The sequence below is a fragment of the Rhinatrema bivittatum genome, chromosome 16, assembly GCF_901001135.1.
Source record: "Rhinatrema bivittatum chromosome 16, aRhiBiv1.1, whole genome shotgun sequence".
NCBI classification, from domain to species: domain Eukaryota; kingdom Metazoa; phylum Chordata; class Amphibia; order Gymnophiona; family Rhinatrematidae; genus Rhinatrema; species Rhinatrema bivittatum.
In genome coordinates this window covers 28665957-28692048 of record NC_042630.1, presented here as the reverse complement: position 1 = coordinate 28692048, position 26092 = coordinate 28665957, and the positions used below count along the sequence as shown (strand labels likewise).

Here is a 26092-nt window from a genome sequence, read left to right as displayed (position 1 = left end):
TCTTCCCCCTCCACCCCACCTTCTGGAATCATCACCACCTCTTCCCTTTCCCTCTACCCCTTTTTCCCCACCCTCTGACATCATAACTTTCCCTCTCTCTCCACTCCTCTCCCCCACCAACATCATCATAATCTTCCATCTCGCTCAGGCCCCTGTCATCACCTTCTCTTCTCTTTCCTTCCATGCCCTGGCATGACCTTCCCTTAACCTCACTCCCTGGCATCATTATCTTCCCTATCCCTTCACCTCTCCTCTATGAAGCATCATCCTCCCTCTCCCTCTGGCATCATCATCTTCCCCACACCCAGTGGCACAGTCTGCTGTCCCTTTCCCCACCTCACCCCCAATCCTGGCTTACCCAGGGCTGCTTCTTCCTCCTTTGCAATCTGAAGTGCACACGGCCAGCCGGTCTCACAAGCTTACTGAGCCCTGTGCAGTTTCTGTTGCAGGGGAGAGCCAGCAGAGGGGAAGCAGGAGCAGCAGCTGCTAAGCGTTGCCCTCTGATGCCCCCTGCAGACCCAGAAAGAGACTGCAGCCACCACACACCAGTTGGGAAACACTGCTCTAGGGTTCTCATTTAGACCTTTGTCTGGGCCTGGGTGCTTTATAACCAAGAACACTGCCCAGTTTAGTGGCCACGTTGTGGACCAACTCCATCCTGTACACAGTATTCCAAATATAGAAACCTAGAAGTGACGCAGAAGATGACCATACAGCCCATCCAGTCTGCCCAGCAAGCTTTCACACTTATTTTTCTCATACTTATCTGTTACTCTGACCGCTGAAGTCAGGGCCCTTATTGGTAACTTTTTGGTTCTAATTTTCCTTCCACCCCCACCATTGATGTAGAGAGTAGTGCTGGAGCTGCATAAAAGTGAAGTATCAAGCCTAATTGGTTAGGGGTAGTAACCACAGCAATAAGAAAGCTACTCCCACGCTTGTTTACCCAGCCTGTGCAATTTAGTCCTTGTTGGTTGTCTTAATATAAATCCTCTTTTCTTCATTCCCCCCTCCCGTTGAAGCAGTGAGCTACGCTGTATATGTATTCAAAGTGAAGTATCAGGCTTGATTGGTTCAGGGTAGTAACCACTGCAACAAGCAAGCTACTCCCATGCTTATTTGTTTACCCAGACTATGCAATTCAATCCTAGTTGGTAGTTGTCTGACTGTAAATCCTCTTATCTTCAATCCCCCTTGTTTAAATCTCACTAAAGACTTAAACAGGAGAAATATCACTCTTTTTGCAGCTGATGTTTATCTCCTTGCTTTATCACCTTCAAGTATTTGGACACCTTAAGACCAGCATATACGATCACTCCCAGAATGTACTGCTCCTGTGGGTTGTTGCACCCTAAATGCATGACTCAGCATTTTTTTTTAGCACTAAAATCTTAGCTGCCACCCTCTAGACCATATCTCCAGCTATGTATTTTTAGAGAGATCTCATGCATGCATGTTAACATGTAAATCTAATAGTGCTACAGTAATAAGTAGCAGTCAAAACAATACGGCAGCAGAGTACGTACAGAGCATAAAGCTAACTCATAACCAGTGGGTGCAAATTATGCAGTTGAGGTTTCTGTGATGTGATTTAAAATAAACCAGCTTTAAAAAAACGAAAACATCAAACAGCAATAAGAAATACACTTTAATACAGAAGGATTAAAATTAAAAAAAAAAAAAAAAAGGCAGACCCAGCAGATAAACGTTTAGCTGATTTCACACAGTCCTTTGCTTCTGACATTATTTCGCATGTAATGGGCCTTGCAGTCTTGACAGGATGAGGGAGCCCTGCTCCCCTGCACTATGGGGCTGAGCCTGGAGTGCACGCTGTGGGCAATCACCTTTTCAGCAGGGGGGTACCCATGTCTCATGGCGAGAGGCTTGCACTTACAAACTGCTTCTTTTGAAACGCACAGTGGGCCACGGGGAGTTTTGGTATCAGAGAAAAGCACATATCCTCTCCAGCTCCCGGGGATTGGAATTACTGAGGAACAGCAGCTCCTTCTTCCCTTCTTCTGTATGAGCTGAAAAGAGATTTGGGGTCCAGTTAGCACACGAAGTAATCACCACTGCAATATTGGGCTTCAGAGGAAGCTGCTGCTTGAGGGTCCCTCTTGATGTGTCCCCAAGTGTGATAGCTGCAAACATGGTTTACCATTCTAAGAAGTGGAAACTTCATACAGAAACCCAGGACCTACCTAAGAGTAGGGGGCAACTCCAGGTGGTGGAGGAGGGGCTCATGCAGTCCCTTGAATGGACCCTGCTGTGACACGGATTTCTACCTGCTAGAGACAGGAGATGGGTTACTACTCGCCTCTTTCGTGCTGGAGCCATTTGCGGTTGAGATAGTACTGGTAACAGCTCTCAAACTCTCTCTCACTGTAGTTTGAAACCTGGACGGGCACGAAAGGATCCAGAGCATCAAAACCCTCCTGCAATGGAAACAGAACCTGTGAGTGGGTCAAGGCCAAACAGTATATCCAGTTCCTTCATCACTCCAAGGGAGAGAGAGAACGCCAGATCACTGTACCTTGCCCAGGAGTTCATGGGGGAGATATGCCGAGCGTGGATGGAAGAGGGAACCAGTCTGGCTTACAGTTACCACGATGGCACCTCCAGTCTGAAAAACGGAAGCAACAGTCATTTCTTAATTATCCAGACAGCATCAGAAAGAGGAAACCAACACCCTGAATGGTGCACTCTCAGCCCCTGCAGTCCCAGTCTCTCCCAGAGGAGGCACTGTAGGGAATGCTGCAGTAGTGCTGGCTGTTGGGGAGAGCTCACAGCTCCTGCAGTCCCAGTCTCTCCCAGAGGAGGCACTGTAGGGAATGCTGCAGTAGTGCTGGCTGTTGGGGAGAACTCACAGCTCCTGCAGTCCCAGCAGGAGGTGCTGTAGGGAGTGCCAGGCTTGGGCTATACAAACACTGGGTTTTGCTCTGCAATAGAGCAGCAATGAAGATCAGCCACTCACCCAGTCATTCCGCATCATTTTCCTAAGATTATGGACCAGAGTCAGTTCTTCCGGAGCAATCTAAAAAGAAAAAGTCTGTTAGGTAGCTTCCTTCTTCCAATTTCACTGCATAAGGAAATCAGGTAAGAAGTAATTTCACTTCTTCGAAGTAGAGCAAACCAGTCCACACCAGTGGATTGTGTGCTCCAACCAGCAGGTAGAGATGGAGAATAGGGGACTTGCTGATGTCCCTCTCATATAGCTCACCACAGACATCAGTCAGCCAGTATTTTTCTTCAGAAGCTAACTGTGGACACTAAACCACCTAAACGTTATTGCATCCTCCAATAATCACTATTCCAAACAGGACATTCTTCTAGTATGTAATAATTCAAATTTTTTTTTTTTTAAACACAATGGAAACACTGGACTCAGCTCCGCCAACAACAGTCTCATAGGACAACTGGAAAATGAATATCATAGAACAAAACTCACTTATCAGGTACAGCGCAAGTCCAAGCGCATCCGAGATCCTTGCTGTACAATATGTTTCTTAGCAAGGATCTCACACAACAGAAGAAAGTGGACCACCTCAAGGCAGCCCAGGGCGGGAGGATGGACAGGCTTGCCCTACTTCGAGGAAAGGAAAGGATCAAGTAAGAAGTAATTTCACCGTCCTCTTCATCCGGGCAGACTGATGTACCACAGCTACTCCCCTGGTAGGCTGAAATCCACAAGCAAGGATGCTGAGATGGAGAAACACTGGCTTGACGTCTGTGGGGAGCTATGTGAGAAGGACGTCAGCAAGTCAGCGTTCTCGGTTTCCACTTGCTGGCTGGAATGCACAACCCACGGGCTTGCCTGGATGAAGACTACAGTGCCAGCACTGATGATGCCCAAGAGCCCTCTGCTCTGGGGGACAGCTGCTATCTGTAATGAGCCCCCATCTTACACACACAAACACGGACGGGGACCTTGGACTTGAGGAAACCAGAGGGGTGCGATGAACCAGCTGCCAGACAGAATTACTAATTCAGTCGGCCTTTTCCTCGGAGAGTGACAGCAGGTCCATTCTGCTGAGGACTGGCAACTTTCAGATGAGCTGGAGTTTCTTTCACATCAGCTTCAGGGCCCAATCAGTATCGTTACATACCGGGCTCTTGTCTTCTCTCTTGAGAGTTGTTCTTCCCCAGAGAGAATTTACTCCCTCTGCCGCCACCAGCATGCGGAAGGCCCCAAGTGCACACTGCCTCTTCAACTCCTTCAGCACCACTCCCACTACATCGCTGGCACTCTTCACTCTGCTTATTCCCTGCGAGGGGGGAGGAGAGAAACACATAATCCAGCAGCATACAAGGGAAACATGAGAGGAGGAGGATGCAGTCACTGGGTCAGCATGGGAATGACAGACATTGGTGAAAGAGAGACACACACACAAAGAGCAAAAGCAGGAGCCATCCAAGGAAAAGAAATGTCTACACAGACAGCTTTACATCTGCCTCCTCCCTCCTTACACTTTCAATTAACATTTCCCTAAACCAGCAGGAGCGCTGCAGGCCACAGAATTTCAGAAGCCCCTGCTTGCTTTTGCTGGTAAATAGTTCTCAAAATCTTTGCAGTGTGCTGAACTTCATGACCTATTACACTCTCAATGTGCTTTAGACCAGGGTAAGGTAAGGACTCTGAGCTCTGGGAGAGACCAGGCTTCTCTCTGCAGATTGCCCTGCCTTTCCAAGCGTCCGACTCCAGGTCATCATATTGGTTAGGTGCCCCCCCCCCTCCCCCCAATCACAAACACCTCGGACACCTGCCCCACTTTGCTTAATCTCTAATCAGTCTGATAGGGAAAGGACAGCCTCCGACGGTCTCTCACCTGATCTACGACCTCTCCCAGCGGTCTCCCTTCCTCGGTCACTTCCCGCTTGCTCCACACATACCTCTGCTGGGTCTGGATCTGGAACATGAGAAGGAAGGGCTGTTTCTCAGTGCCCAATGTCCCTAAAGCTTTATCCAGAAGCACCGCCCACCCACGCCACCCGTGCCATGGAAGACTAGTCTCTACATGTGTATTCCCTATTTTAGTAAATCAGATTGATCCAAAATCTTTTCCAGGATGCATGGAAGAGGGTTCCACTGGACCAGACTCCCTGATTCACTACAAATGTATTTGGAGAGAAAATTCGTGTTTAAATGGAAGTCACTAATGCACCCAAATCTGGGGGAAAAAAAAAAAAAAAAAAAAAGATTTTTTTTGGAATTCAGAAACAAACATCCATCCTCTTATGTACAATCTTTGGTCCTAAGAAATCTGAAAACGCACTTCTGTGGAAACTCATAGTGGGGTGAGCACAACGCGCGCCCATCCAAGCCTCGGTCACTGACCTGTTTCAGAAAACGCTCGTTTGTGACCTTGAAATTCTTCAGCCAGGTGGATGCCTCTAAGGGTTGATCGTAGCGGTCACTCTTGTGGGAGGACTGCATGAGCTCCTTGCAATTCTTCACCAAAATATGGGCTGAAAAATCGACCCCCAAAAAGCAAACTATTACTGCTCCTTCATCCTCACAGATACACGAGGCACTATGACTTTCACACAGATTATTTCTCTCTCACCATCGGGGACATGTAGCAGCAGCCAGTCCTGTCTTGCACAATAATGAATTACATGGCAAAGTGTTAGTGATTTGCCAGTGCCCTTCCGCCCGTCTTGGCCACAAATTGTCAAGGAAAATCTTACAAAATGAATACAAGTACAAACAAAAAAAGCCAGGAAGAACAGCCGTATCATCCTCAAAAGGATGCACCCTTCATTATGGCATTACTGTCACTGAAAGAGTGATGGACACAAAGCAGTGTGAGAGCAAGGGGCAATGCCAGCATTCAAGTACAGTCTACAGTACTGCAACAGAAAGGGGACGTGGGCAGAGACCATGGACCTGGAGGTCCTAATCTGCCACCATATTCTGGCTCCCAGAATAGTAATATAATACTTGCTGTACAATAGTGATAAGTGTTCAGGCATGGCTAGTCCATGCCCAAGAGAGCTTACAATTTAAGTGGGTACCTGAGACAAGAGGAGATAAAGTGTCTTGCCCAAGGTCAAAAGGAGTGTCAGTGGAAAAAGTGGGATTTTTACCTTGGCTTCCTTAGTTCTCAGCCCATTGCTCTAACCACTAGGCCACTCTTCCTCCCAGAAATGTGCTTAAAGGCCTCACTAGCTCATCTGCACAAAGGTCCCCAGAGCACCCAATCCACCTGGATAACAGGCAGGGAAGGAATATTTTCTAAATCCCCTTGAACACCTGCAGAATGCCAGGCCAGTGGTCATGGAGCCGCAGGCCAGGTTGGCAGTCATAACTTGCCCACAAAGCCCCGAGGGAACGGCCGAGTCTCTGCTGCTACTGTGTGGAGGATACAGATAACATAACGCACAGCTGGGTGGGAGAAATTGGTGTTCCGTAAATAATGGATCACCTCCAGGGCTGGCCTCCGCACCATCAGGCAGGTTTCATTGAAGGTCTTTGTCTGCAGGAAGACAGGAGAAACCCTTAGATGCTACACCTCAGGCATTAGATCCATGAACCAGGCAGAACTTGTGGTACCTTCAGTACAGGAAGAGAGGTTGTGAACAACAAAGAAGAGTATTTTCCTGCTATTTACCAGTCTTAGAGAATTCTCTCAGGAACCTTGGGGCCAGAATGTGCATTTAGACAGCATCCAAAAACCTGGGTATTTAAGCAGGCCTGTATGAATGAGGAATAAATTGGCTTTAAATGATTCATTGTTGATCTGGGATATTTATAGGCAGGTTACAAGGTGTGATTATGGCACCTTGCTATGACATTTTGTTTTACCTGGAGTTTTTTTTATATCGTGCCTGCATGGGTTTTGGGATATTCAATGTTTTCATTATTTATGCAAAAGTCTGTTTTTATTTTATGTTTTATTACACTGGCATACCATGCCTTGAGCAATACTTGATAAGGCACATTAGATTTATTTAAAATCTTTTCTATACTGTCATTAAGTTATATACCATCGCCTGCTCTCCTGGAGCTCTCTATCTATGTGAGACCCTCAGATCACATTCCTTGGAAGACTTAAGGCACCATTCCTTCTAGAAGTGTATTTTAAAGAACGGCTCCTGTTTTTTGCTCTTTTATTCTGAATACATTTTATTGCTCTGATATGCTGTTAGAATGTGTTAGTGTTTTGCTATGAATGTTCTTTACGTGAGCTGTTTAGGGATTTTTGATATGCCCTGATATGTTTTAGAGTATTTTAAGTTTTTGTATAATTCATTCTTTTATTGTGAATGTCCTTTATATGGCCACTTAGGATTTTTAAGCAGTTTATAAATAAAGAAACCATACAACTCGACTTTAGGAAGCTCCTACCTTTAGCAATGCTTCTTCTTAGCAAAGCCATCTCCTATCCCTGCTGCACTGTGAACCAGGAAAAGTGTTCTGAAATGGCCATAGTCATGCAAGGTGAAGCCTCACCTCTAACAGACGTACACTGCCGAGTAAGGACTCCGTAACATAGGAAGCCCCTGAATCAGTGACTGCCATAATGTTTACTTACAAACCTTTGCCTTACCTTTGGGGAAAGATTCCAGTGTCCACCACGAGCCTTTATCCCAGTCTGGGGTCCAAACTGCCTGGGAGGAATTCTAAGTGTGTCCACCCCCAAGCAATCCATATGGCTCTCCCCCATCTCTGGGGGAAAGCTACGTGTATCCCCTTCCCCCCCTCAAAAACACTCTCTTTATTGGGTGAAATCTTATTTGAAGATCACGCCTGCTTATTTTTCCCTGTTCCTGAACCACAGCACATGGTGGATTAACCTCTGCAAGTTTTAGCCCATCCCTCCCTGTTCACTACTGGATTGCACAGCAGCACACCTGCAGCTGAAAACGAAAGGGAAGTCCATGGGGGAAGATGTTCTTCACTTCCTGTGCTGGCAGGACATAGTGCTGACCTTCATGTTGATGTCCATGTTTGGCCTACAGTGATAAAGCACAAAGCAGAGCCAATCAGAGTCTACCACCAGTGCATCACCTAATCTCTAGCGGACAGAGATGCTTGCAACCTGGCCCACAGTCTACAAATGCATCTCTCTGAATCTAGCCAGCTCCGGATGGACTATTTAGGCTGTGACGTTTTACCATCTCCCATGCTTTCTGCCTTATTTATTTAGTTTGGGAAAGCTGGCTTCTGTTGTCAAACCCTCTAGCTTTGTGGGCTGACTGCAGAAGGCCGTTGCCTGGCAACATAAGCCAGTGGCCTGGGATCCCAGGGATGGGCCGCATCTGCAAGAGATGCGCTGAGCTCAGGTTTCCATGGAAACCCCGCTGGAATCTGCAGAGCAGCACCTCGCAGAGATACCTTCATTTTGTGTCAGAGGCGGAGTGGCAAGCGATTGAAAGCGATCAGGCACAGGGACTGATCTCGGGAAGCACTGAACGCTCGCTCCTGCCACAGAGCCATGCAAGGACTGCTCAGGGCAACATTCTGGCAAGATGGCTTCACTTCAAAATCAAAGGAAGCGACTAGGCACTACAACGGGACTAATGCGTACTGCTAAAGAGATCAATAAGGCACAAGGAGACATGAACAGTAGAATCTAGCACACCTGAAAGCACTGAACAAAATGCAAAAATCTCTATTTAGACTGAGAGCTTTGAAAGGGCTTCACATGTTTCCCATAAATGTTATCTTTTAATGTAAAACAAAAAATTTAAAGAGAGGCTAAATCCATCAGGTTAATCAAAAATCCAAACAATGGCTGATGTGCTCTTACAAGCATAAGAGTATCAGAAGCACCAAAGCTGGATGTGAAGAGCCAAGTTCACGATGGAACAGGAACCTTAAGCTTGCAGAATTAAAAGTGCAGCCTTGCTTGGTGATTTTCTCACAGAGGCAGAGTCAGCAGCTTCAGTGTTTGGCCTAGCACAGCCCCACGGGTTCCTTGCTTAGATCTGCTAGGCTGCAGAACATCTTGGGACTCAAACATTTGGTTGTCTGCCAAAGCACTGAAACACAGCGGAAACTCACCGGGTCACTCTCACTGGTTTGGAAGATGACCCTAGGTGTCTTGCTTATAGTCTCAGTCCGAACAGCTGCAACATCAGTCATCCATGCCCTGGCTCCAAAGGGGAGTAAATATCCCTGGTCCAGCTAAACAGGCAACATGGGGAGACAAAGAAAGTTTTTCAGCAGAAGCTTAACCCCATGCTAATCCCCTATCCAGGCTTTATTTACAGAAACACTACAGGAGGCTGCAACTGTCTCATGAAGGACATTCAATGCCAGCGTAAAAAATCAGGACAGAAATAACACGCATTAGAGGTCAGCGGAAGAGAAGCCTCTGAGCTATTTATAGTCCTGCTGCAGAATGACTGAATCTCCTGCAAACGCCTGCACTGGCTTCTGTGAAGGTTGCTGAAACCTCTCCTCTGACATCACAGTACCATCCTGCCAGGACCGCTGAGGATGTGGAGAGGAGAGCTCAAAACACCCTCGGGGAGAAGAAATGCCAGGAAAAAAAAGGCCACTGAACAACAGCATCTCCTTCTCTCTAAAAGCAAAAACATGAAGCAGGTGCAGATAAGGTGACCGGGAAGAAAGCGGAGTTGCTTTCCTGCAACAGGTGTTCTCCAAGGACAGCAGGATGTTAGTCCTCACACATGGGTGACATCATCGGATGGAGCCTGGCAAGGAAATCTTCTGTCAAAGTTTCTAGAAACTTAAATAAAACAACTCTGTGGGGTGGCAGGCGGGTTTCGTGAGGACTAACATCCTGCTGTCCTCTGAGAACACCCGTAACAGGTAAGCAACTCTGCTTTTTCCTAGGACAAACAGGATGGTGGTCCTCGCACATGGGTGAATACGTAGCTACAAGCTGATTCCGAGCAACAGGTAAGACCAACAAGCACCTAACCAACACTGGGTACTCATGGTAACAGAGGGAATCAGCTTGAACCTGAAAAATGGGGCCCTAGGCAGGAAGAGTTGGGTTCTATAGCTGAAAAAGATTCCGCAGGACTGGCCGAAGTTGCTGTCGTGATGGTCATCCCTGTCCAAGCAGTAATGGGCGGTGAAAGTGTGGAGAGAATGCCACGTCGCAGTCTTGCGGCTACAGGAACCGCTCACAAGTGGGCCACTGAAGCCACCACGACTCTGACCGAGTGAGCCTTGATACGGCCTCCAAGCTGAAGGTCCGCCTGCACATAGCAGAAGGAAATACAATCCGCCAGCCAGTTTGACAACATTTGCCTGGAAACCGCAACTCCTAACCTATTCCTGTCGAATGAAAGGAAGAGCTGCGTAGATTGCCCGTGGCCTGCTGTCCGTTCGAGGTAGAAGACTAAGGCCCTCTTGCAATCCAAGCTCTGCAGAGCTCATTCACCCTGGTGCGAGTGAGGCCCGGGAAAAAATGTTGGGCAGGATGATCGACTGGTTAAGATGAAAATCAGTCACCACCTTAGGCAGGAACTTAGGGCGAGTACACCCCACCACCCTATCATGAAAGAATTTTGTATATGCCACCAATGCCTGAAGCTCGCTGACCCCGTGTGCCGAAGTGACTGCAACTAAGAAGATAACCTTCCAGGACAGGTACTTCAGATCACAGGGGTGCAGTGGCTCAAAATGATCTTTCATGAGCTGAGCCAAAACCACGTTGAGGTCCCAGGACACAACAGGAGGCTGCATGGAAGGCTTCAGTTGAAGCAAACCCCACATAAATCGCCCCACTATGGGCTGCACAGAGATGGGCGAACCGTTATCACCCTAGTCGTAAGCACCGATGGCACTCAGGTGTACTCTGAGTTGGTCTTTAAAACCAATCTCTGAAAGGTGCAGCAAGTAGTTGAGCAACTTTGGAGTGGAGCAGGAATACGTAACCAAGCTGTGGTGCTCACACCAGACGGTAAACCTCTCCCACTTCAGGCTATAAGACTTCCTGGTGGAAGGCTTCCTGGAAGCTACCAGGACCCAAGACATGTTGTCAGAGAGGTCAAGGGGCTGCTTTCAACATCCAAGCTGTCAGCGACAGTGTCCTGAGTTTTGGATGGCGCAGCCTGCCCTGATCCTGTGTTTATCAGGTCGGGGGAGGTCCCCAGACCTATTGGCTCTCTGACAGAGAGATCCCGCAGAAGTGGGAACCAGATTTGCCTCGGCCAATGAGAATCATGGTCCCCCTGTCTTGCCAGAGCTTCAGAAGTGTCTTCATCACCAGGGGAATTGGAGGATATGCATAGAGAAGGCCCTCACCCCAATGGCGGGCAAAGGCATCTGAGGCTGGTTTGTCATCCCCTCTGCACAGGGAGCAAAAATGCCTCACTTTGCTGTTGCAGAGGGAGGCGAAGAGGTCCACGTCCAGGATTGCTCAGAGACAGGGGATGTGGTTCCCCACCGCTTGGTCCAGGGACCACGCATGGGGACGGAACGCTCGACTCAGCCGGTCCACCACCACATTCTTCGACCCAGCCAGGTACATGGCTTGGAGCAGAAGGCTCTGGGAATGCGCCCATGACCAAATCTGAACAGCCTCCCGACACAGGAGGAACGACCCGTGTCTCCCTGCTTGTTGATATACCACATCGCCAACTGACTGTCGGTCTGAATTAGGACTGCCTTGCTGGATAAGTGATCCCGGAACGCCCAAAGAGCACAGAGGATCACCGCAGCTCCAGGAAGTTGATTTGGCACTGCACTTCCTTAGCAGACCACAGACCTTGCGTGCGGAGGCCGTCCACATGCGCGCCCCAGCCCAGGGTGGATGCATCTGTGGTGAGCACAATCTGGGTAAGCACAGATTGGGCAGACTTTCCCACCAGGACAAGGAAGTCCGGAGAGGTGGCGTGATGTGGATGCACACACTGAGGACCTGGGAGGCTTGCCGCCACTGAGACAGCAGGGTCCACTGAGCCCTGCGCATATCCAAGCGGGCCAAGGGTGTAACATGGACTGATGTGGCCACGTGGCCCAGAAGGCGAAGCAAGAGGCGGGCAGAGACCTGCCGGCTTTGGTGGACCAGACTCGCCAGAGCAAGTGCCCGATCGCGAGGTAGATAGGCCTAGGCTTGGGCCTGAGCCATGTCCAGCCGGGCACCAATAAAGCTCAACTGAGGTGATGGGGTGAGATGGGACTTCGGGTAGTTGATGACAAACCCGAGGGACTCCAGTACTGGAATGGTTAAGCTCAGGGAGCGAAGCACCCCCTCTTGGGTGGCGCTCCTGACCAGCCAATCGTCCAAGTAAGGAAACATGTGTACTCCCAGATGTCGGAAGTGCACACCCACCACTGCCAGACGCTTGGTAAAAAACCCGCGGGGCTGAAACAAGGCCGAACGGTAACACCCTGTACTGGAAGTGCTTCTTGCCCACAAGGAACTGCAGATACTTCCTGTGAGTGGGGAAGATCTCGATGTGGGCATATGCATCTTTAAGATCGAGGGAGCAAAGCCAGTGCCCTCTTTGCAGAAGGGGAATCAGGGTGCCCAGTGAGACCATCTTGAACTTTTCTTTTTGGAGAAATTTGTTCAAGGCTCTCAGATCTAAAATGGGGAGGAGTCCCCCTGTTCTATTTGGAATCAGGAAACAGCGGGAGTAGAATCCCCGCCCTTGCTGCCATATCGGTACAGGCTCGACTGCTCTGGCCATTACAAGGATGGAGAGCTCAGTCAAGAGCATCTCCTGATGGGAGGACTGACCCCAAGATGGGAGCGGAGGAGAGTCCGCAGGGACATCCTGGAGGTTTAGCCAGTACGTTCGACAAATAATGGATAGGACCCACTGGGCCGAGGTAATCTGGGGCCAGCGGTCTGCAAAAGACCACAGCTGACCTCAGACTGTAGGGGCCGGCATTGAGGGTGCAGCGAATTGGCTTATGCTTCCTTGCATCCAGTCAAAACCTCATGGCAGGGCACTGCTGGGGCACCGGCTGAGGTCTGGGGGTCTGCTGTTGCCTACAGCAGCCCTGAGAGCTCACACCTGGAGTTAGGGCATGCGAGATCTTCTGGTGAAAGACGGCGGATCTGCCGAACTAGCCGAAGATGAAGGGTCTCATGCTGATCTTTCAACTGAGAGGAGCATCCTTCACCTTATCCCCAAACAGGTCTCGCCCATACAGGGGAGGTCCGCGAGCTTTTCCTGGACCTCAGATCAAAGATCAGAAGCTCAAAGCCACGCCATCCTTCGGGCGCCAATGCCCGCTGCCACCACACTAGCAACCATCTCTAAGATGTCATAGGTGGACCGCACTTCATGTTTGCTACACTCTAGGCCCTGCTGGGTGACCACCAAAAAGGCGTCCTGCTGCTGCTGGGAGAGGTGCTCAGACAATTCCTGGACCTGCTTCCAAAGGTTCCGAGTATACTGGGTCATGTACAGCTGGTAGGAAGCAATACGGGCAATCAACTCTGCGCCCTGGAACACTTTCCTACCCAAGGCGTCCAATGCCCTGTGCTCCCAACCTGGAGGCGCAGAAGTGTTGGTGCGGGAATGCTTGGTCTTCTTGAGGGCTGTCTCTACCACTACTGACTTGATGTGGGAGCTGATGCCTCTCAAAACCCAAGGCCTGCTGTACCAAGTTGACCGCATCTGTTTTCCGATTAACCGGAGAAAACAGATTTGGGGTGCTCCCAGATCCAAGGAGTAGCTTGTTAAATATATCATGGACGGAAATAGCCACCACCTCCTTTGGGACATCAGCAAACAGGAGGACCTCCAGCATCTTAGGTTGGGCATCCTCCTCCATCAGGAGCTGGAAGGGAATGGCTTCCGCCATGGCCTGGACAAAGCTCGCAAAGGTCACGTCTTTCGGCGGAGACTGCGCCTCTCCTCTGGAGGGGACAGGTCAGAAGGGAGATCATCTGAGCCATCAGAGGGAACCTCTGAGGAATCATCTCCCCATGGGTCAAAAGGGGCATCCTCCTCATTAAAGTCCCCTGGAGACCCCAGCGGCGAGCCCTTGCCCAGATCTCTTGGCCTAGGCACTGTGGGTACCGCTGAGGCCCCCGAGGTACAGGAAACCGGACCAGGAAACACTAGTTGTGGCACAAAGGACCCTGATGGCACCGCGGGCCGTACAGCTCATCCTCTTCCTTGGAACCCACGATGGGAATTGCCCCAGACAGAGGAGGCACTGGTGGCCGCTAGGGTATCGATGGACCCCCGGATGCCAGCAGCTGTTGCGTCAGTAAGACACAGAGGACATTGAGGTGATGCAGCAGCGGCGCTAACATCGCAGGTGCTTGCTCCAGTACTGGTGGAGCCGGTGGTTCGATACCTTATGGCTCGGATCATCACCAGCTGCAGTCTGCGGTCCAGCTCCTTCTGAAAATCCGCCAAAGAGAAAATGGATGGAGGAGGAAGAGAAGATGTCACTGGATCTCTCTCGGAGCCCTGAGGGAGATCAGTGCCTGGCACCGGTATCAGTGGAGAATGCCTAGGACTCCCAGGTTTGATGGAGGTCGATGCCTCCTCTCTGCGGGGACACTTCAGGGGCATCATAGAAGCCAGTACCGATCCAAGCCCAGCGCCATGTGATGACGGTGACCCGTGATAATGCTTCTGGGACTTAACTTGGTGCTCGGCCCGGTCTTTCCTCAGAGCAGAGGAAGATGGCGATGATCCTGACATTCTGGAGTGGGACAACGCCTATCACCGACACCTCTCTCTCGGGAGGTCCCCGGTGGGGGAGAGGACAGTGAAGGTCCCGTGTCCATAGGTTCCCCGTGGCCCTTCAGTGTCCACGCCTCCGACGCCACAATCAATGGATCGGATTTTCTGGAATCGAAAAGTTTCTCCATCTTGTCCAGATGGACCAGACAGCCTTTGGGGGTCATTTGATCGCAAAGATGACATGCTCGGACGTCGTGCGATGCCCCCAGGAAGATCCGTGATAGATATGGTCCATAGGCACTGGGGGTATCGGCGAAAACCGCATGCCGTAAAAAAAAGAGCCGGCGAGCTGTCGATGACCGGTGGCTACTAATGAATCTCACTGCCGGGAATCGACCACTAGGAAGGAAGAAAACTTACTGCGCCCCCCCCCACCCCCCCGAGGTACTGACCAGGAGGAAAAGGAACCCCGGTGCAGGAAGTTGGTAATTGACTGGGAAACAATGAAAAATCACAATGAAAAGAGCAGAGCTCCACAACCGCGAGATGAAAGCTCTGCAGAAAAAGAGAGACTGAAGAGGGACCCCGCATGGACGCGCTGATAGTGGCATGCTGGGCATGCCCAGCGAGCAAGTCAAAGTTTCTGGAAACTTCCAAGTTCCAAGGTCAGGCGCCTCTAGAAACTTTGACATAGTTTTCCATGCCGGGCTCCATCCGATGATGTCACCCATGGGTGAGGACTACCATCCTGCTTGTCCTAGGAGAACACTGCATTACCCCAGGCTGCTCCTCTTATTGGTCACCAGTTCTTCATTTAAAGCTGAAAGCCGGAGATGGCATTTTAAATAAATCTGCTTAGCTACTGGCTTAGAGATAATCTTGGTTTATCTTTAAACATACAGGTATGGATGCTCAGGAATTGGATACACTGCTAGATTAAAATACAGTTCAATTTTTTACATTTATAAAACCGCCTCTCCAGCCAGGTAACAAAACATACAGACTCTTTACATATGAGCTGCCGGGCTTATCCAGAAGCTCATTCTAAGCCCTGTAGTGATGCAGCTCATCCACAGCCCTAGGGAAGCAGCAGACACCTCCTTCACAGCAGCTCCATTTTAATGAGTAATGAGTCAGAGATCAGCAAATTTTGCTTACTCAGCAGAATTTTGGGGCTGGGATTTTTCCCTTACACATCCACCACACTGGCAGGGGCATTTTAGTTGTTAACAAGAATTCAGGGAACAGCTTGCTGCTTTACAATTCCCTGACAGCACTTCTGTCTACAGTGATGAAGAGTATCGAGTACCCTGCTCCTTCGCGGTATCTGCCCTCCATAATCACCTCAAATACGTGGGATTAGCTTGACGCTCCCCCACTGTTTGATATTTATAATTACACTGCCTGCATTGATCTTCCAGTCAGCTGGGCCACAAAGTACTGCAGCTGTTATTAAACAGAACCAGGAAAGAGCATTTTAAACATCCAACCATGCAGGTTGGTACAAACCTTTCTGGAGAAGACATACTGTCAGGACCAGTGAAAAGCCTCGATGCTGCTGAGGGTGGGAAGAGAAAGCTGAGAGCTTTAAGAAGGGGCAAAGAAAACGGAATATAAAGACATGCGACAGGCTTTCCATGAAGCGGTGATTTTAGGACAGGGGGATCCTGGGCTCAGAAAGGCTACGAAACCATGAGTGATATGAATGCGTCATCAAGTTTATGGGAAATTTTTTTATGCAAACCACAGAGCAGAATTTGTCCTGGCCAAAGATAACTAGATCCTGCCATATAATATATTGAGAAATCTGTTTCAGTTTTTGAACTTATTTGGCCACATCTGGCTTATTTGTTACAAAAATACCATTCAGCTTCTTATTTGTTAACCCTCTGTCTTAAGCTCACAGGAAAATCCAAAATGGCTGAAATCAATTATGTACTGACAGATTTCTTTTCAGAAGATTGCAAAACAAAATGCATGGCTTGTTCATTTGAATTTACACTGATTACTTTAGAACTCTGACACTTGCACACAACTGAACAAACCTGGCTGCCAAACAGAAGTCACACAAGACTTCATCCACATATTCCATTGACCAAAGCCAGAGAGGTCTATGGTCAATGGAACCAAAGTCAGTTCCAAGGTCAGGAGCCTCAGGAATTTTTGATTGGATGACTAATAGAACGTGATGTTTCAGTACCTAACTCTTTGGGTCACACAGCTGATTTACAACTGTTGAGCAAATCACTGCCAGGGCTTGAAATGAATGGAATTCTATCCTGATTGTGTAAGTTACTAGATAAGGGCCACTGAGATGTGAAGGCCCAGGAGGAAAAACCAAACCCAGAAACATTTCCAGTCCTGGGGGGGGGGGGGGGAGGTTTTTTTTTCCAGGTTCCCCCAGGCCTTCACATCTCTAACATATGTCAAGGACAGAAATTTCTGCCCCAGCAGCTCATCCCAGTCTACCACAGGCAGAAAACAGTTGGAAGCAAGGAAGCAACAGTCTACTCTTTGGTATTCCACTGTGGTTACTCCTATTTTATTTCTGAGGGACAAGGAAAGCTATTTATGGCCAGGCTGAGGCAGCAGCTTAGTGACAAATAAGGTATTGAAAATGTATGCAAGAGCTGGCCATCACAGCCCATGCCAGAGTCTTCCTGAGCAAACACCTGGAGGCTGCCTTAAGCAAACTGTGGCAGGATTATTCCTCCCCCACCAGCAACTCAGTGCAAAGATAAAATGCTGTGATGCAAGCCCTGACCATAACTGTTGGAATCCTGTCTCATATACAGGTAGAAATATTTGAATCCTGTCATGAGAGCACTGTGGGCTCACTGCCCAAAGCAGGTGGAACGAGAGATGATGGAGCTCCTTGGATATGGAAACAAAGGTCCCAAGAGAACCCTAGAAACAGCTTATTATGAAACAGGCCACACCCATGCTACAAGAAACAATCGGGCCAATACAGTGGAGCGCACTGTTAGCCCGGGTTTGGACGTGCGTTTTCGACGCGCTAGCTTTACCCCTTATACAGTAAGGGGTAATAGCACGTCAAAAACACGCATCCAACCCCCTGAAACTAATAGCGCCCGCAACATGAAAATGTATGTTGATGGCCCTATTAGTTATTCCCGTGCGATTCAGTAATAAAATGTGCAGCCAAGCCGCACATTTTACTTTCAGAAATTAACTCCTGCCAAAGGCAGGAGTTAATTTCAACCAGCACTGGGAAAGTGTTCAGAAAAGCAAAAAAAAAAAACGCTTTTCTGTACACCCTCTGACTTAATATCATAGCGATATTAAGTCAGAGGCCCCAAAATTAAAAAAAAAAAAAAATTAAAAAATTTTTTTTTTAAATCAGCAGGCGGCCCATGGGTCGGAAGATGGACGCTCAATTTAGCCGGTGTCCGTTTTCTGAACCCGTGGCTGTCAGCGGGTTTGAGAACCGACGCTGGAAAAATTGAGCGTCGGCTGTCAAACCCGACAGCCGCTGCTCCTGAAAAAAAAGGAGGTGCTAGGGACGCGCTAGTGTCCCTAGCGCCTCTTTTTACCGCGGGCCCTAATTTGCATCTTCTTCCCCCCTGAATCGCACGCACAGGAGAGTGGCCTGGGCGCTCGCCCACTCTCCCACGACTTTTACTGAATCGGCCCGACAGTAAGTGAAAAGAGCGTGGTAATAAAGAGTGGGGTTTACCTTCTGATACAGAGGGCTCAGCCTCTTCAAACTTCTTACCATCATTCCTGTGAACGAGAAAACCAAGGGTAACTCGAGGCATGGGGAAGGAGCAGAATACCCCACATTTACTATTAGGGTTTGTCGCACAGCAACAAAAAAACAACCACCTTTTCATGAATACAATTATCTAATATTAAATAGTCTTACCAATGGGGATAGGTGTAACTAGCAGAGAGGATAAGCTCTCCTGGGGAAAAATGCAGTGTTAGAAGTTATCAATACAACACCAAAAACATTTGTGCAATAGTCCGAAAACAATCCAGTAGCTTGCAATCATCCTGCCCTTTAACAGAAACAGTATGAAAGACAAAATATCAAAATCAGAGAAACAGGTAACAGCTAAATAGTTTAGATGAATAATTATCAAAGGTTACTCATTTTATTTACGCTGACGATGTCCAGATCCTGATACCAGTCACAGAATCAATCTCTAAAACGCTCAACTTATGGAACAGCTACCTACAGTGTATAAACATCCTCCTCACAAGCCTTAATTTAGTACTAAATACTTCAAAAACTGAACTCCTGCTCATCACTCAGGAGGACAACGCTCAGGTGATCCACAACCTCCCCTCACCCCAAATGACCTCCGCAACTGACGTGAGAGACCTCGGAGTAACTATAGACAACCGTCTGAATTTAAAAAGATTCGTCAATAACACAACAAAAAAATGTTTTCATAAACTACATATTTTAAAAAATTTGAAGCCTCTCCTCCATCTTCAGGACTTCCGTACAGTTCTCCAAGCTATTTTATTTTCAAAAATAGATTACTGCAACTCCCTTCTAATCGGCCTTCCAGCTATCACTACCAAACCACTTCAAATGCTACAGAATTCTGCAGCCAGAATCCTAACCAATTCCAGCAGAGGAGAACACATCACTCCTATTCTTATGAACTTACATTGGCTCCCCATTAAATTTAGAATTCTGTATAAAGTGCTAACCATGATCCATAAAACTATTCACGCCCAAACCTCGCTCGAATTAAATTGCCCTCTTCGACATCACTCAGCTTCCAGACCTATGAGAACAAGGTACCTAGGTACCCTTTATGTACCCCCTGCAGAGTCATCACTCAAGAAACGTGCCTTCTCGATAGCCGGACCCATACAATGGAACACTCCCCCCCCCCCGGAACTTCGCCTAGAACCTTGTCTGCGGACGTTCAAGAAAAAGCTGAAGACTTGGCTCTTCACAAGAACCTTTACTTAAAGTCTTTATTATCTAATACTACAGAATCGTCTGCTACCTGTATTTATGATCTTATCAGCTTATTGGACTAGATTACTCCCAGATCTAAGGTCGCAGGCTAGAACTTCTGTGGCAAAGGCCCAATTATACACGGGTTCCAGAGGATACTCTTTGCGTTTGAGCTGATGCTAGGCTTATTCTTATGTTTGGATGTTATGCCCTCTCGAGGTTCTCTTTAATCCTTATTATGTATTCCATGTTCAATGTATTCATTCATTCATTTTTGTTTGCTGTAATTCCAATTGCTGGTTCTCTGTAAACCGAAGCGATATGTACTAATACATGATCTTCGGTATATAAAAACCTTTAAATAAATAAAGTATTATGGAGTAAATCAACAAAAATACACAGTATGCCAAGTCAAAAAGTGAAAAATATTATTGGGGTGCTCTTCTATTGCTACAGTGCAAGTCTGAGCTGGTGTCTAAGAGGTAACAGTACAAATTGAACAAGAAGGCAAGTTAAAGATGCACTGTTAGCTCAGCTGGGGAAACTGTCCTTCTGTTTCTGCAGTGCATAGTTTGTAGCCACAAGGTTTGCAAGTTCAAATCCTGAGATCCACTATTGAAAAATTAGGCTACAGTGCCAGAGACAGAATGGAACAGTAAAAAATATAAAATAAAGACTGTGGAAAATGAGGCCTCACAAAAATATCAGTTTGGGACTAACTAAAGACACCAAATTATCCAATCAATAACAATTAGATTGCAAAGTTCAAAACATCACTATTGATTCACCTCCTGGTCTTGCCAAATCTTAGGCAAGACAGTAATGGCAAAGAGACACTCCTGTTACCTCTAGCCAAGAATAAAATGGAACATTTTACAGGGTAACAAACTAGAAAGCAGAAACAGGCATCAAATATGAAAAATGAACCAATCACTGCAACTGAATTAGAGACCACAGAATTTGGTTTGGGAAGTAGCTCCGAGATGTTCAGAGGATGGACACCAGAGGCAAGAAGCATAGCAAGCTTCACACTGAATCTCCATCTTGCTGTCTAAACTGGATGAGAGTCTGATCCTCTAAATCCCTAGATCACTGACGCTGTGGTATACAACTGTCATAATCAGTAGCCAGTCCCCAGGATAATCTGCCATGTCTATATGATAATCAAAAGAATTCAGTTGTGCATCATACATATTTCAAAATTACAGATCTGCAACTGAATGGCTTCCAGCTCTAACCACATTTCTAAAATACTTTAATTTTCAAAAACAGCAGGCCAGCATTTTAAGTTTCAACGTGAATTCTATTCCATCAAGACCAGCCAATTAATTAATCTAACCCAATGAATTTCAACAGGGAAATAAAGGTTAGACTCATTTACATAGTAACACAGTAATTATAGACGATAAAGACCAAATGGTCCAGCAAGTTGTTCATGGTAGCAACTGCCATTCTGTGCAGATTACTCCTCCATGCTGTTCTATTAAGGTAATAGCTGCTGCTCTGTGCAGGTTACCCCAATGCCTTCTGTTAAGGCATTCTTCTACAAGTAATGGCTGCCGGTTAAGGCCTTTTCTTTTTCCAGCCTAGGCTCTATTAGTACTTGGACACTGTGTCAGTGGCTTTTTCTGATTACACACATTTATATGGTGGGTTGGTGGTTGGGAAATCCTATTTACTTAACTTTTGTTTTTATATTATAGTCTGTGTTATGTTCTTTGATTTGTACATTGCCTTGCCCCACTGTTCAGGGAAATGGTTAAATAAATATTTTAATATAAATAATTATCTATAGCTACTTTGTCAATGCAGTTCTGTTTGACCTTGACTTGAGAGATGCTGAAATCTGCTCCCTGGTTCCTTTATATCATAAAGATTTGTGATTTCTCTTTGCCATTTTATTATAGAAGTGAAACACTGATGCACTGATATTAAATCTGTACACAGTTCAAAAAAGTATATATATTAAAAACGTTCTAAGCAGAAAATGTAGCATCACTCACTATGTAAACCTTTGTACCCGATTGTTTATAGAACTGTACATTTATGGTGTGCAGAGTGAGGAAATGTATACAAAGCAATAAAAATGCAAACAAAAAAAAAAGATTTAAAAACAAATAGCTGAATGTTTCAAAGCATGATTTCAATTAGGCTGGTGTCCAGCTAGGTATCAGACCAGGCTCCAGCACCAATTGCCAATTCCTGAAGCCCCTCAAAATGTTTAACTTAGTGAGCAAGTCTTTCTAAAAATTATTTTCCAGCTGATTTTATAAGCAATTATTCTGCATCTCTCAGCTCTTGAATATAATTTACAGTTAGTTTTTTTAAAACACCAACTTTGTTAAAAGAACTTAAGCTTTGGGCATAAGCAAATTAAAACCGGCAGAAGCCTCTACCAGAACCAGAGACGACTTCTCGGAGCAAGGGTCTCTCTGCAGCTCCATGGGACAGGGAACCACCGGCAACAGCTACCCCTACCTCTCAAGTCAACGCTGCTAGGGAATAAAAAATGGCTGCAGTTTTTGTGCCGAAGGGGAAAGCCTCAACGCTAGATCCAGTCACCTGCAAGGCTTGCTCTACTGGTGTGGCCATGCTGATTTTGCTGCATGCACACTCTGTTGGCTCCCCGCACCCATGGCACCACCAGCAACGGCAAGCAAGGGAAGAGTCCCTCGGTGCCACGGAGCCAACACCCGGTCTCCTCCGCAGGCAGAGAGAAGCTGCTGAAAAACCCCATTGCTGAGCTCCCCGAGCTGCTAAGGTAGCTCCTCCCCTGGAATCCCACTGCTACAGATTCCTCTAACTAGTTCCTTGTTATCTTTTTTTTTTTTTTACTCTGCGAGAATAAGATACATAGAATCCAATACTTTGCTTTGGTGCAGAGGTTCCGGTTCCAGGCGCACAGGCTGAATGGCAGATCAGAAAAGAGCCAGACCACTGGCTATAATCCGTCTCCTTTCATCAAACTTTAGTGATCCAGCCCAGGGCAAATCATATACAAGGGATACTTCCCTGCTCCACTGGGCTTGCAGTGCAAAACTGCCAACAGGTTCTACTGCAGTTTCGTGGGGGATGAGGGATCTGGACCACCAGATGTCCACCCCATGGACCTCTGGACTGAGCTATCAGAAGGGTCACCGAACCCCTGCTTGCCACCTCAAACTAGGGGGGATGGCCCCACCAGGACCTCACAACCCCCCCCCCCCCCAGGAGGATCCAGAAATGTTGTCTTTAAATCTTTTTTTTTTTCTCTCTCTCTTCAGATTGTAGGTTTTACACCATCTACCGGAGACAGAAATCCTGAAGGACTGCAGGTGGCACCCTCAGTTATGTACACTATCAGTGAAACTTTATCTGACTCCATCTGCTGGCAAGTAGGCAAAACCCAGGAGTCTGGACTGATCTGGGTATAGTATTTATATTCTAATTATCAGAATTGTACAAAAAACACACACAAATATTTACTGCAGCATTGGGATGCCATGGAGGCAGCTCTAATGAATTTTAAAACTATGGAAAGGCTGTACCCTGCAGAGCAGAAACCCCCCCCCCCCCTGCAGCTTAAGGCAATGAATTCAAAGGGGCATGAGATAAGCACTGTGAATCCTTAAAGGCTAGAACAGGGGTGCTCAAACCGGTCCTACAGGCTCCCTCAGCCAGTCGGGATTTTTAGGATGGAAATGAAAAAGAGAATGCATGGGGGTAACCTACATGGAGCAGCAGTTACTACCCTTAATAGAAGGCAAAGGGATTACTACCCTCAATGAATAGCCTTGATGCTTTGAACTCAATTATTTATTTATTTTTAGTTTTTATATACCAATCTTCTTGCATTAGATACAAATCAAACCGGTTTACAATGAACAAAGAACTTGCCTGTAGGCGGCACATGGAACCATGAACATATAAGAAAAACTCTGGGTAACATAGTCAAAGTAAATTGACCAGGAAAACAATTAGCATTACATAGTAATAAAGGTCACAATAAACGGTCGATCCAATTGATTGAGCATGGATCCATTAGGCAGAAAAAAATTAAAGGGTATCTGAGGGATCCTTCAAGGTAACATGAGTTAGAGAAAAAGTGAAAAATGAAAGAGAACTTATAATAAACCAAATCATAATTGTGAAGAGAAATGAGGAGGGATATGTTGCGAGAAATGGAGAGCATGTGTTAGCTAAAATGAGGGTTCTGGAAAAGCAAGGTTGAATTACAACATTGCTTCCTGCTTTGAAAGCAGGGGAGGGAGGGGAACTGGATACAGACAACAACCAACCTGGGCCCTGACTTTCACAGTCTGGGGTACTGACACGCAGACATAAGGGAAAAAGGACAGGACAAGCTTCTATGGCCAAATCCCAAAGTAAAGAATGTCAAGCAGCATTGTCTGAGTTATCAGGAAAGCTGTTCATCCAGTAAAAATGTTGCTAGCAGTAATTTATGGGTTTGACAGTTGTTTGGTTTTAATTGTAAATATTACTACTCTTATCATAAGGCTTGTGGTAACCTGCATGGAATGGCAGTTACTACCCTTGAGAGAAACATGGGGGTAATCTTGCACAGAGTGACAGATACTACTGTAAGAAGCTTGCTGTGCATACTGGATGGTCCATCTGGTCATTTTTTTGCCATCATTATGTTATTTTTTTCTGAGGCATTCAGGCTAATGTAAATGACTATTTTTATTAGTTATCCATTTTATTACTATTATTCTTATGTTTTATATTATATTGTCCGTTTTCTTATTTTATTATGAATGTTCCCTCTGTAAGTTGCTGAGAACCTTGGATCCTGTGGAGTATACATTTTTAAATAAATAAAGGTCTGCTCAAAGAACCTAAGTAGATATCTTTGGATGCCTAGAAATAAGTCACATTGAAAAGCAGAGCACCAGCTTCTTGATTCTCAGGCCATTCCTTCAACTATCCACCCCAGAGAACAAATTCATTTCAAGTTGACTTAAGGAATAGCCCCTATTACTGGCATTAGTAGCATGTGATTTATTTAATGTTTGAGTATTTGCCAGGTACTTATATCTTGGATTGGCCACTATTGGAAACAGGATACTCGGCTTGATAGCTCATCGGTCTGACCCAATATGGCAACTTCTTACGTTGTTAGTGTTTGAGAAGCAGGCCGGGGTACTGCGGAGGCCCACAAGTTACTGGTGAGCACAGTATATAGGAAGACGTCCGCCAAACTACTTCACCACATCGCTTTCCATAAACGACATGGCTGTCACCAAAAGCCGTTTCCCCCTCACCCTACGACCTGCGTGCAGGCACTCGGAAGGGAGACAGCTTCCAGGACCCACACCAAAATCTCCCAGCACTTACCGCTGGCCAAGCTCTCACCGATGCGGCAGGACAGGGGTTACAGCGCAGGACCCGGCGCCATTTTCCTCTCTGACGTCACAGGTCACGACCCTGGTGCCCGAAAATCCCTCCTACTGTTTTGATTTTTTTTTTTTTTTGCTTTTATTCACACGTCTCCTATGAAGTCAAGGGCGCCAGATACAGAAGGTAATTAATTTGATAAAACTGAAAATGAATAAGATGTCCTCCTGGACGGGCACCGAATATGCGTCTCTGGTGCGCGCACGCGATGCAGCAGGCGGAATGGTGGAACACTTGTTTATTTGCAACTCCATCCGCCCCCTCCCACTCTCCGAATGGAATTGTGGGAGGGAGCGCGAGATTACGCACCCATTCCAACCGCCGGGGCTCGAGCTGTCACTGGCTGAACATGTACACACGGAAGCGCGAAAGTCCGAAAGGGCAGACGAGCGCAGACTCACATATTCTCTCTTTCTAGCGTGCTCGTGCCATTACGCCACCCGTGTGACGTCAGTAGCGCGCGGCGCTGCTGCTGCGGTTGCTGGGGGTGACGGGCGGGCGCGAGACGAGGAAGAAGAGCTCGCGCCCCGTGCGCGCGCAGCGGACGGACGGACACGCAGGAGGCGGTCTCCCTCTCACTCTCCCTCCTTCCTTCCCTCCTCCCCACCGGTGGTGTTGGCGCCGGCGCCCTTCGGTCTCTCTCTCTCTCTCCCCCCCCCCCCTCCAGTCCCCAGCTCCCGGGCCGCCCGGAGACAGGCAGCAGCTACCGCCGCCGCCATTTTGAGGTGATTTTGGTGTGAGAGAGAGTGAGCGCGCGCGTCGCAGGGCTTCGTCTTTTCCTCCCTCCCTCCCTCCTTCCTTCTCGCTGCCGCCGCCGCCAGGAAGGGAGCCCCGGGGGGGGGGAGGAGGAAGAGGAGGAGGAGGGGGCCTGACAATCCCGGCCGAGGATGTGACGAGGAGCCGCGGCCCTCCCCCCCCACCCACCCCCTTCCTCAGGTGTCACGGGTGAGCGCTTGTTTATTTCTTCGTTTATGATTTTTACCTTCTCTTCTCCTCCCCCGGGGCTCCGGCCTGGCTGCGGCTGGAGGGAATGGGTGGGGGGAGAGATAAACAAACCGCTCCCCGCGATACACCGGGGGCTGCTCTTCTGCATGCGTGGACGTACGCCGGTATCAGCCTGACAGTGGGGCCCTGCACCCTGGACATGCACTGGGAGGGGGAGGAGGTCGTTTT

General features: G+C 47.6%; 2 protein-coding genes across 7 annotated transcripts in view; one reads left to right on the top strand and one right to left on the bottom strand.

Moving 5' to 3' along the window:
• Positions 1-1629: 1629 nt before the first annotated feature.
• On the bottom strand, positions 1630-26056 carry DAP3 (death associated protein 3). Of its 4 annotated transcripts, none has more exons than XM_029580359.1 (13): positions 25902-26056; positions 18278-18324; positions 9008-9130; positions 7855-7956; positions 6368-6476; positions 5565-5657; positions 5336-5466; positions 4827-4907; positions 4107-4265; positions 2975-3034; positions 2534-2623; positions 2318-2435; positions 1630-2027 (listed from the first exon to the last, which is right to left on the bottom strand). In XM_029580359.1, exons 2-13 carry the CDS (start codon positions 18320-18322, stop codon positions 1942-1944), a joined length of 1197 nt encoding a protein of 398 aa, XP_029436219.1. In that variant the 5' UTR covers positions 18323-18324; positions 25902-26056; the 3' UTR covers positions 1630-1941. The 4 variants fall into 4 exon arrangements, with proteins under 4 accessions (XP_029436219.1, XP_029436218.1, XP_029436216.1 ...); XM_029580358.1 differs by lacking the exon at positions 25902-26056 and adding an exon at positions 24860-25281; XM_029580356.1 differs by lacking the exon at positions 25902-26056 and adding an exon at positions 22085-22274.
• Positions 25501-26092, top strand: part of ASH1L (ASH1 like histone lysine methyltransferase) — a 295195-nt gene continuing 294603 nt past the window's right edge. For 2 of the 3 annotated variants that reach the window (XM_029580355.1, XM_029580353.1), the window contains exon 1: positions 25578-25864. The gene's annotated coding sequence lies outside the window, so the exon portion shown is untranslated. Of the gene's footprint in view, positions 25865-26092 lie in introns of all 3 variants that reach the window. The other variant, XM_029580354.1, reaches the window with a different exon arrangement.

Coding starts and splice junctions, on each gene's coding strand:
- DAP3 (XM_029580356.1), bottom strand. CDS start 22,259: ATGGGGTTTTTCAGCAGCTTCTCTCTGCCTGCGGAGGAGACCGGGTGT. Junction 5,467..5,564: donor GCTGCTACATGTCCCCGATG/GTGAGAGAGAAA, acceptor TCGATTTTTCAG/CCCATATTTTGGTGAAGAAT. Junction 4,266..4,826: donor TGGGAGAGGTCGTAGATCAG/GTGAGAGACCGT, acceptor CCCCCCTCGCAG/GGAATAAGCAGAGTGAAGAG.